The sequence below is a fragment of the Vombatus ursinus genome, unplaced genomic scaffold, assembly GCF_900497805.2.
Source record: "Vombatus ursinus unplaced genomic scaffold, bare-nosed wombat genome assembly UNPS02014864.1, whole genome shotgun sequence".
Classification (NCBI taxonomy): domain Eukaryota; kingdom Metazoa; phylum Chordata; class Mammalia; order Diprotodontia; family Vombatidae; genus Vombatus; species Vombatus ursinus.
In genome coordinates this window covers 16888553-16900657 of record NW_020954642.1, presented here as the reverse complement: position 1 = coordinate 16900657, position 12105 = coordinate 16888553, and the positions used below count along the sequence as shown (strand labels likewise).

The following is a 12105-nucleotide window of genomic DNA, read 5'->3' as shown; positions in this document are numbered from 1 at the left end:
GTCATGAAGAGTCAGTCACAACTGAAACGTCTGAATGACAATTTTAAAGAAATATAAATAAATAGAAAATATAATTAGCTTATTTGGGTATTATTAATAAGTTATTAAATTATGTATTATTATTACATGTAATAACTGTTGCTCTAATCTGACATTTGAATAACGTTTTAAAACGAAATCATATCCAAAACTATAAGCTGCCAATAGTCTCCAAATTGTTTTAAACAATAAAAGGTATCTATTAATTTTAACCAAACATAGTCATATTTATATCAGAGTTTGGAGTCACTTCTTTGTCCTTTATGCCCTTCTTTTGGATTTTCTAAAAGTAGTCAGTGGCCCTCTTAAAACATGACCTGCTGAACAAAATACAATCTAAAGTCATGACACCTTAGAGCTGAATGGGACCGCGAAGACCATGTGGTCCAAATCTCTCATTTTATAGATGAAGCAGACTATGTTGAGAGGGGGCAAATGATTTATCCAAAGTCACACAGTCCGTAAGTGGTAGAGCTACACCTTTTGATCTCTCCTCTTCTAAGGAGGGAACTCGAACAGCAGAGAACTCGTGCCCTTTCTCAATTTAGATACTATATTTCAATGAAGGAAGCCTTGAATTAACTTTAAAAAATTTTTAATTCAAGAAACATTTATTTAGTACCTACTGTATGCAAAGTCCCGTGCTAAGCATTGGGTATATAAGATTGAAAAACCATGGTCCTTTTCTCGTCATTGAGTTTAAAGTCTGGTAGAGGGAATACATTGTGTATACAAGTGAACTTGATAGAATAAGAGAACTTCTCCAGAAAAGTTTGAGGAGAGATCCCTTTTAGCTGGAGGGAATCAGGGAAGGCTTAATGGAGGAGGTGATTTAGCCTAAGCAAGAAGCTGAAGAAAGAAAAGGATTTCAGGAGGCAGCAATGAGGACGGATTATGTATTGGGTATAGAGGACAGCCAGTGCAAATGCTTGAAGGTAGGACATAGCAACTAAATTTATGGAATAACAAGTAGTCTAGTTTGCTTATAATGGAGAAGATATATATTAGGGACTGTTAAATGTGGTAAAATTGGAAAGGTAGGCTAGAGTCAGATTGTGGAGGGTTTTCAGTGTGTAGTTTGTGTATTGTCCTAAGGGCAATAGGAATCTGTGGAAGATTTTTGAGCTAGGGAGTGTCATGGCTGATTTAACCCACATGTTTGCCACACATTTAACTCCTTGAGCTTACTTATAATTTCTGGAACCCTTCTGGCCCTTTTTTTTTTTTTAAACATGAACAGGCAACTAGGTGGTATAGTAGATAGAGGGCTGAAACTGGAGTCCAGAAGACCTGAGTTCAGATCCTGCCTCAGAGACTAGTTGTGTGACTCTGGGTAAGTCACTTCTCTCATTCTCAATTTCCTCATCTGTAAAATGGAAATAATAGTAGCACTTGCCTCACAGGGCTGTTATGAGAGTATCAAATGAGATAATACAGGTAGAGGACTTTGTAAGCTTTGTAGCACTATATTAAATGTTAGCTATTACTATTATATATGTAAAACATCTTGCAAATCTTAAAGGGTTGTATAAATGTTAACTATTATTGATGTTTTTGTTGTTGTTAATAGCTTTTTAACCATAGCACTCCCATCTTGTTTTTGTGTAGTTGGTTAAAAAAAAAATTCCCTTTAATAAAAATATATTCATATACCCCAGGTAAAAGTAGTCTCCAAGATGATTAAAAACCCCAGACAAGGAAATTAAAAGCGATAGTCTAAGAAGTTCCCAGAGAGGTCAGGAGCTCACTGCTAGAGGCTTAGAGTTGATTTTATTCTCTCTTTTGTGCAGTTGATTTTATTTTTTTATTTTTTACTTTTAAAAAAATTGCATTTTTAATTTATGGAATAAAACAAGCATCTCCATAACATAGTACAATAAAAAAATGGTTGCATATGAAACTGCAGATCTACTATGCACAACTTACTGTTCTTTCAAATATACAACAAAATTAGCATGTAAATTTCTTTTTCTCTCCCCCCACTCCCTAGAGATGGCTACCATTAGATACAAATACGTGTACATGTGTAAAATTATTCTATACATAGTTCTGTTTATCAGTTCCTTCTCTAGATGCAAATAGTGTCTTTCTTCATATGTTCTTTATGACTGATTTTGGTATTTATAACTGACAAAATAACTTATTCGCTCAAAGTCGTTCTTAAAATACTATTGCTGTTACAGTATACAATGTTCTGTTGGTTCTGCTCATTTTGCTCTTCATTATTTCATGCAAGTCTTTCCCTGTTTTTCTAAAATTATTGAACTCATCATTTCTTATAGCAAAGTAGTATTCCATCACAATTATATACCACAACTTGTTCAGACATTCCCCAATTGATGGGTCTCCCTGCCATTTCCAGTTCTTTGCCACCATGAAGAGAGCTGTTATAAACATTTTAGACATTCTTTTCCCTCCTCCCTAATTGTCTTTGTAAGTAGACCAAGTAGTGGTATTGCTCTGCACATATTTAGGGTTAGGGTTAGTAGATCAAGTAGTGGTCAAAGGGTCTAGGTAGTTTAATAACTCTTTGGGCATAATTCCAGATTGCTCTCCAACATGGGTGGATCAGTTTACAATTCCACCAACAGTGAATTGGTGTCCCAGGTTTTCCACATCCCCTCCAACATTTATCACTTTCCCTTTCTATCATTTTAGCCAGTCTGGTTGGTATAAAATGATATCTCAAGGTTGTTTTAATTTTTGTGCAGTTGATTTTAAAGGGGTGTGTGTGTGTGTGTGTGTGTGTGTGTGTGTGTGTGTGTGTGTGTGTGTGTAGGGAGAGAGGGTGTCTGTTTATAAACATCAGGTCTAGGTAGTGCAGTGGATATAGTCTGGACCTGGAATCAGGAAGACTCATCTTCCTGAGTTCAAATCTGGCCTCAGACACTTTTTAACTGTGACCGTGGGCAAGTCATTTTCCCCTGTTTGCCTCAGTTTCCTCATATGTAAAATGAATTGGAGAAGGAAATGGCAAATTACTCCAGCATTTTTACCAAGAAAATCCCAAATGGGGTCACAGAGAGTCAGACAGGGCTCTACAATGACTACAACAACTAGTTTGACATCTGTTCCGGTTTTTAGGTCAGTGTATTGTAGATCTTGTCCAAAGGCACAGACGATTTTCACAAGCATGTGTATCAAGAGATTAAGGTTTATCTTTCCTTTCACATGCAACAATGTACCTTGTGTTTTGTGCCTGTATCTTCTGCTGCAGAATCATCTGGACTGGGCTGTTCTGCCCCCTCCCCCCAAGTAGTGGTTACCTCTCTCCTATCTTATGAGGGCAGGGGTTCTCAGAGCATAATCTGTGGACCCCCTGCAAGTCCTCAAGACCCTTTCTCCGAAAGGCTTCTAGGTCAAGATTATTATCACAGTAATACTAAGACATTATTTGCCTATTAAAATACTCCTTTTTCTGATTGCTTATCTGTGTGAGGCTAGATTTTCTTTGCGTATTTCAACCAAAGCAACATATCACAACAGATTGAATGCAGAAGCCGTTTGAGAATCCAGCTGTCTTCCATTAAAATAGATTTGCGAAAATATGTAAAACAGGACCAGTCTTCTCACCAAACTTTTTATTTTGTTTTGGGAAATCTACTTGTTTTTCATTAAAAGCTTAGTTATGTTAACATGTAATGGGTTTATTATAATTTTTGATGAATCAATATGTATTTAAAAAATTTTATCAGTTTTAATTTCTTATATAGTAAATATCAGTAGATTGTTGTTCAGTCATGTCCAACTCGTTGTGATCCTACTTGGGATTTTCTTGGCAAAGATACTGGAGTGATTTGATATTTCCTTTGCCAGTTTATTTTATAGATGAGGAAACTGAGGCAAACAGGATAAGTGACTTGTCCAGCATCACACAGCTAGTAAGTGTCAGGCTGGGCTTGAACTCAGATCTTCCTGACTCCAGACTTGGTGCTCTTTCAACCGCACCACCTAGCTGCCCAAATATCAGTAGCTATCACTCACACAGACAACAGCTCTTTGGGTTGTTAAGAGTGTAAAGGGGTCCTGAGACCAAAAGTTGGAGAACCACTGCTGTAACCACCATTTTTCCTTTGGGAGAGGAAAGACTTGTCTAAAGCCTTGGGATGAGCTCCGGATTTGGAGTTAGGACATGGGTTTATTTCTGCCTCTCTACCTTGCTGGCTGTGTGACTTTGGCGGAGGCATTTTCCCTATTTTAGTTTCCTTCCTTGTAAAATCTCAGGGGAATGTGATTCTTTCCTGCTCCCAATCCTATGGAGTTTTGCCATTCTTTTACCTGCAATGTAAGTGAAATGTTTGTCTCCCTTTGCCTTCTAGGGCTTGATGTATCAGGATGCCTCAAGATGGGGGATAACCTTGCAGACTTATGTGCAGCTTACCATGCTGGAGCAACACACCAAGCCTCTGGTGAGTTTCATGCACTTAATTTTCATTCTTTCTTTCTAGAACTCTTTAAGAATAAGCTTTTAGGAAACCTTTCTTTTTTATTTTTTTTAGTAGGAAGAAAGTCTTACCTGTAGTTAGTTACTATACAACATGGTATAGTAGAAAATCTGTCCATTAGACTGGAAGGAAGACCTTAGTTCTAGGATTGACCCTATTAGCTATATTAAGCCATCTGTTTTTCTTCTCTGGGCCTCAGCTTTCTCATCTGAAAAATGAGAAAATGAAGGAGGTGATTTCCTTTTACCTTTCTCTATAATTTTACATCCATTCTAGCTCTGCATTCTAAGGTACTGCCCAGCTCTGACGTTTTCTGTTCTAAGGACTTTCCCACAGCTCTGGCATTCTGTGTTCTAAGGTCCCTTCCAGATTTGACTTTTTCTGTCCTTTTACCCCTTCCAGCAACATTATATATGCTAACTAATGAATGTGAATGATTCTTCCCATGGTTACATAACTACACCTCTATAAAAATTAACACTTAGAGTAAGGTACAGGTTCATATGTGTCCTTGGAAAACAAATGCTTTAATTTTTTTTTTTTTGCAAGTCTGAATTTCACTTTTCCCAAGTTACATTTCTTAAAGTTAACAGGTCGGGGAAGAGTGGTATAGTCTGACCAGAGAGCTGGTCTCAGGGTTGAGAAGTCATGGGTTCATTTGCCACCATGACACACGCTGGCTATATGACCCTGGACAAATCATTTGACTTCTTAGTGCCCCAAGCAGCACTCAGACATAAGTTGCTGTGTAGTTGTGGGACTGCATTGGTGGAGTTTCTTTCCTGGGGGTTCCCATCACTCATGAAATCCCAGGTCCAATGAAAAAAAAATATTTGGTCAAGAATCAAAGTAGATGATTCCCTACCTTTGTCCCCCAATTGCTAGTGACATTTGGTTATAAATATGCACTGGAAGGTTATTATTAATAATAATATATAATGGAATATATTATTTTATATAATGTAATAAATAACAATATACAATAATATATAATAATCATAGCCTGGGTTTAATAGGAGTAATATATAATAATAGCCAACATTTATATAATGCAAAGTTTGCAAAGCATTTTATGTATGTTTTTTGGATCCTAACAACACCCTAGGAGGTAGGTGTTATTATTATCCCCTTTTTATAGATGATGAAACCAGGGCACAGAAAAATTAAGTGATTTGTCTGGGTTACACAGCTGGTAAGTTTCTGAGATAGGATTTGAACTCACATCTTCCTGACCTCAAGTCCTAAACTCTATAAACTAGCTGCAATAAACCTGTTTCTACATTTGAGGAAATCTTGATGGCCCTTCTGGTAGGGGACAGAGAGAGAGAGAGACAGAGACAGAGACAGAGACAGAGACAGAGACAGAAGGAGGGTCACAATTTAAAGTGTACAAGTTCTTTGTTCCTTCCTTCCCCCTATTCACAGTACTGCAGATATTAATCTAATGTATGAAATCTATTTTCAGGACTTTTAGGGAAAGGAAGAAATGGAAAAATGCCTCAGTATCTTTAGAAGTGAATTTTTACATGTTTTTTTTTATATATAGAAACACATTTTGCTTGTAATTTAGGAGTATGAAAAGACTGCATAACTCCTAAAATTCCAAAATTTCACTTTAAAAAAGTGCCTAATGGTGAGTTTAAACTAATTTGTTTCTGCATTACAGAGGTTAGGTATGTGCACACCATTTAAAATCTGTTTTATCTTTTAAATGAGGCTATAACTTTGTATTTATCCAATAAACTATAATGAAAGATGAAAAAAAAAACTATAGTCAAAGGATTTTAGAGGTCTTCTAGTACCTGTCCCCTTCGTTTTATAAGAGGAGGTGACCAAGGCCAGGAGGGATAAGAAAGACTCATCTATGGTCATGCAGGTAGCAAGGAACAAAGCCATGTCTTCTGATTTCAAATCTTCTCTGACTTCTTCCGCCACACCTGGCTGCTAGGTGGTGCCATAATGCATAGAGTGTTGGGTCTGGAGTCAGGAAGACTCATCTCCATGAGTTCAAATCTGACCTCAGATACTTACTAGCTTTGTGAAGCCAGTTAGGCCACTTAACCCCTTTTGCCTCGGTTTCTCATTTGTAAAGTGAGCTGGAGAAGGAAAGGGCAAACCACTCCAGTATCTTTGCTTCACTGACAGTGTTCTGGGCCCCATCTTTGGTCACACTGCTCTCTACTAGTAGTGATTTTCATCGAAGTCAACTCCTCCAACTATGAAAATGGAAATCCTTGGGAAACCCACCCTCATTAACTACCATCCTGGGGAAATATGGGGTTGATGAAGGGAAAGCCACCATCCAGAGCCAACAGGGTGGAGACAATGAGGGTCTTCTTCAGACTGGTGAAAAGATCAAAATTAATATTACTTTGAGTTTCTACTGTATTGATTGTACAATATAACTGATTTTATAATGTATTAATTTTATAATTGAGTCTGCATCTGCTTAAAGCCACCTTTCTATGTCCTTGAGTGGAGTTCAGGAATTCTACTTTCTCTCTGAGTTAGTTTAAAGTTACAAGTTAACTTGGTACCACCCCAAAAAAAGAGATGCTGTCTGTCCTTGCCTGTCCTTGTGCAGTTAGGGGAGTTTTTATCTCTTCCAAAGAGACACCACGTCTGGTAGTTTTGATTTCCTAGCACAGATTACAAGAGACAGATGGGTCCCATAAAACAATGAACATTTCTTAATTGTTGGAAAGGGGTGGTTACTAGCCCCACGTGGGTGCTCGCCAGCTTTTCTTTGATGTAACCAATCATGTTGTCACCACCCCAACGATGCTGTCTACCCTATAACCAATTGCATTGGCTTCCCCGCCTACCCAACTCCGTACTCCTCAAAATTATGTGAAGACTAGTTTGGTTATTGAGAGGTTATAGACACAATTTATTGGTTACTACTAACCTAACTAATAAATTGATCATGCTTGGACCATTGTCAAGTTTACCTTAACTTTCAGATGTAGAATAGAGAATGAAGAGAATTGGTTTCTATGTATTTCATAATATTTGTCCACATCAAGTGCAAAACTAGTGAACCGCTTTTCCTTTTTCCTCTAGATTTTACCAGTGCGGATGATGGAGAGGTCAATTCACAGTGCAAAATACATTTTTGTAGAAAATTTGCATAGAAGGTATGGTTCTTGGTTTACTGATTTTTAAAAATAACCATTGAACAGTTTTTGTTAAACTGTTTTTTCCCCATTCATTCAACATATTTATTGAGTACCTGTGGTATATGTGGTGCTGACTATGATTTTCATCCAAAACAACTCTCTGTCTTAGATATAGTAGAAAGAGAACTGGGTTTATTGTCAGAGGTCCTGAGTTCAAATCCTAGCTGTTCAATTACCTGTGAGAACTTGGTCAAGCCAAGCACTGTATTTAAAGTCAGAAGTACTATGTTCCAGCCCCTGTTCTGCTACTCACTCTGTCATCATGGGAAAATCACTCCCACTCTCCGACTTTCAGTTTCCTCATATGTAGAATTAAGGGTGATCTCTAAAGTACCTTCCAACCCAAAGTTAATTTGGTTTGGAAAGTCTGATGGAACCCCTTTAACTCTGGTATATATCCCCAAAACTGGGCAAGACATTACTTAATGTTAATGGCTTAGTGTTTTAGCCCCAATCACAGCATGGTATACTGCAGAGAACATTGGCTATGGAATCATAAGACCTATGTTCACATCCCCGATTTTCGCACTGATGAGACCTGGGTGATCTTGCTCAGTAACCATCCAGTCTCTGGACCTCTTTCCCCTTATAAAATGAGAGGTTGAGCTAGATCAGGGGTTCTTCACCTTTTTTGTGTCACGGACCGAAATGGCAGTGTGACAAAGGGACTCCTTTGTGGACTCCTCAGAATCATATTTTTAAATAAGTGAAGGACTTGCTGAATTTTAGTTAGAGGTTAGTGAAAAATAAATGTGATTTTTTTTTTAACCCATGCATTTTCATGGACTCCATGAAATCTATCCACAGATCAAATGGAGGGTCAATTTGTAATCCCCAGGTTAGGAGCCCCTGGACTAGATCACCTACAGGGACCCTTCCAACTCTGAAATACTAGGATCCCGTGAACCATGAAAATGCTTCCCTCTTCTGAACTTGTGGTTCCTCCTTTGTAAGATGAGAGGTTGAGCTTGCTAACTTTAGATGTCTCCTCTAATCATAGTCCCCCATGCCTGGAATACTCTCCCTTCTCACTTTTGCCTCCTGGCTTTCTTAAAGCCTTGGCTGAAATTCCACCTTCTACAAGAAGCCTTTCCCAGTGCCTCTTAATGCTAATCAGTCCCTTCTGAGATTACCCTCCATCTCCCCCATTTGAACGTGAGCTTCTCGAGGGCAGGTATCTTGTTTTTGCCTTTCTTTGTATCCCTAGGACTTAGAATAGTACCTGGCACATAGTAAGTGCTTAATAAATGCTTGTTGCCTGATTGACTACAATTCAATAACCCGTTATTATGGGCTATGTGATTCTCTGAAATTGCTAATCAATTCTTGTTGAAGAAAAGAGAGCAGTACTGAAAACAGGCTAGCGTTCAACATAGATCGTAGATTCTTCAATTTGTAAAGTCCCTCAGAAGTCATTGAGACCAACCGCCAGCCTGGAGCAAGAGCCCCTTGTGTGCATCTCTGATGAGCAGCTGCCCCCTTTCTCCCTGAAGTTCTTACTGAAGACTGGGATCTCACCTTCCTCTGGCAGTCCATTCTACTGTTGAACAGTTCCACTGGGTACGAGAAGACGCACACGGCAGAAAAGCTAGCATTAAGGACTTTAAAAGCAGTCACAAAGAGGAGGGGTTCGTTTTGGTCTGTTTGGCCTAGGAGGTCAGAACTAGGAGGAATGAGAGGAAGTTACAGTCCAAAAAATTTTGGCTTGATGTCAGGAAGAACTTCCTAACAATGAAGAACTATCCCAAAGTGAGAGCTTTGTAGAGAGATGGTGGGTTCCATCTTACTTTAAGCAAAGGGAAGATAACCGCTTGTCAGATACATTCTGGAGGATTGAGGGGGGGTGTCTAGTCTTTTCCAGGGGTAGGTTAGACCAGACTAACTTCCTTTCAACTCAGAATTTTGGATTCTCTGAGTCACAGACTGTCCCCCTATAGCTTTTAGCCACAGGACCACCCTTTGGGGCCAAGGAGAACCAGTCCTATTCTTCTTTCTTGTTAGCCCTTCAGACTTTTGAAGGCTGTCATCATTATCTTTATTAAATTACATCATGTTAGATTCAGTCCATCAGCCCAAGCCTACTCTGTCATCTAGCACGTCATGAAGCTATTCAGGATGCCCTGGTAGATTGAGTCTCAGACTTGGGGTCAAGAGAACTGAGTTCAAATCCCACTGCAGATGATTTTATTAAGTGTCTTTGTGAACGTGGGGAAATCCTATAGTATCTCAGAGACTTAGTTCCTTCATCCATAAAATGGGAATAATGCAACGTGAACAACCTTCTGCAGAGGATTTGTCATGAGGAAAGTGCTTTATGAATCTTAAAAGTGGTATTGAAATGTTAGTTGCTGTTTATTATCATTAGACACAATCTCGTTCACTTTGAGTGTCTACTTGTAGACTTTACGTCTAGAATCACAGAATCATAGAATGCTGGGGTTAGAGGAGACCTTTAACACATGGGCTATTGGAGTTGGAGGAGACCTTCCTTGTAAATCATCTAATCATCTTATTTCATAGAGGAGGAAGCTGAGACCCAGAAGTGACTTACCCGAGTTCACCAGCTTCTTAGTGTCAGAGTCAGGATGAGAACTCACATCTCCTGACTTTCAGTCTGCTTTTCTTCCCGGCAACTCACTGGCTTTTCATCCACATGTCTTCTGCTCCCTTTATTTGGAGAGTCCCACTCTTTTTCAGGACATGGAAAAGAGAAGAGATAAGATGTCAACTAATGCACTTTGCTGTTCACTCATAGCTCTGGTTTGAGTTTTGCTGTATTGGAAGGCTGAACCTATTGGCTGCAATAACATTTTTGGATTATCGGTTCGTTCCTTTGATTCAAGCTCTGCAAGTCTGCCATTCACAGATAACTAAAAATAATCTTGTAACCAAAGTTTAATCATCATTTTCTTGAAGCTTTGGTATTTTTGAGTGGCAGTCAGGGGCATATAAAAATGATACCTTATCCGATGGAATTTTTTGGATTGTATACTGAAGTTGAACAGCTAGGTGACAGTAATGGGCCTGGAGTCAGGAAGATTCATTTTCCTGAGTTCAAATCCGGCCTTGGACACTTATTAGCTGTGTGACCCTGGGCAAGTCATTTCATCCTGTTTACGTCAGTCTCTCCATCTGTAAAATGATCTGGAGAAGGAATTGGCAAGCCACTCCAGTGTCTGCCAAGAAAACTCTCAAAAGGGTCACTAAGAGTCGGACTGAAAACAACAACAAAAATACTGAGGTTACTTTTTTCCCTTCTGATTTTGGGGACCTTATATTTACTCCTCTGAGATCATGCCCCAGAATTTGATAGTAGTTAGGATTTCTAGTCTAAGACAACATGGACAATAAGCTACACATGTTATTTATAGTAATTGGTTTTTGTTTTTCTTTTTGGTGAGCCTGATTATTAGATGACAGCACAGTCTGGAAGAGGGAATTAAATTTATTGAAGGCTTTGGTACTGTACCAAGACTGGTTATGGATGCTCCATGGTGAAAAGAGTGTTAGATTTGGAGATTCAGAGGATCTGAGTTTTAGTATCAGCTCTGCAATTTAGGAGCCATGTGAATATGGGCACGTCAGTTCCTCCTCTCTGGACCGTAGTTTACTTCTTTGCAAAAGCAGGGATTGGATTAGATGATCTGTAAGGTTCTTTACCACTCTATTGTCTGTGTGACTTTGGGTAAGTAACTTAATCTACTTAGGTCTCAGTTTCCTCATCTGTAAAATGAAGGGACTGGATTAAGGTCCTTCAATCTCTAAATCTGTATTCCTATGACTAGGTCATCGGTAAGACCCCCTCTATATCATAGGATACTAAAGTCCGATTCAGGTGCCACCTCCTCCTTGAAGTCTTCTTGGATTCCTCCCTGCTCAGATTTTCCCAGAACCCTTTGTCTGGATTTCTCCTTTGTCCCTTTCATATTTTACCTTGTATAATTGTATACGTTCTAGATCCCCCCAGGGGATTATAAGCTCCTTGAGGGTAGGGACTGTTGTGCATCATTTTTGTATTTCCACGCTGTGCACAGAATAGACGCTTAGTGAATGTCTGTTGAATGATAGAGGCTGGTGGCTAATCATTATCTTATAGGCCAAAAACTTGTTGGAACCTGAATGCTCTTGAATCAGTTGTAACTTAAATGTAATCATAATAATATTGGAAATGTTGACTCGGATGTTCAGTTCTCTTGATAAATATACCTTTTTTTTTTTGATGCAGTTTTGGATGCAGAAAGACCAGGCCTAAGAAAATAGCTATTCTAGTTCGGAGGGGGATTTATATCTCATCAGATTTTTTTTTTCTTAGTGGGTGAGAGTGAAGTCTTAAGGGCAAACTAATGTGACATAAATTTAGTTTGACTTAAACCTTCTGGTCACTAGATACTTTTTTTGGTTAACATCTATTATAGGAAAACAGTGACTTGTTGGTAACCACA

General features: G+C 38.7%; 1 protein-coding gene across 1 annotated transcript in view; it reads left to right on the top strand.

Moving 5' to 3' along the window:
* LOC114027901 (thymidine kinase 2, mitochondrial-like) overlaps positions 1–12105 on the top strand; it is a 46633-nt gene that overhangs the window by 18938 nt on the left and 15590 nt on the right. The window contains exons 5-6 of the mRNA XM_027842078.1: positions 4359–4448; positions 7548–7621. Coding sequence (XP_027697879.1) covers positions 4359–4448; positions 7548–7621 — 164 coding nt within the window. The remainder of the gene's footprint in view (positions 1–4358; positions 4449–7547; positions 7622–12105) is intronic.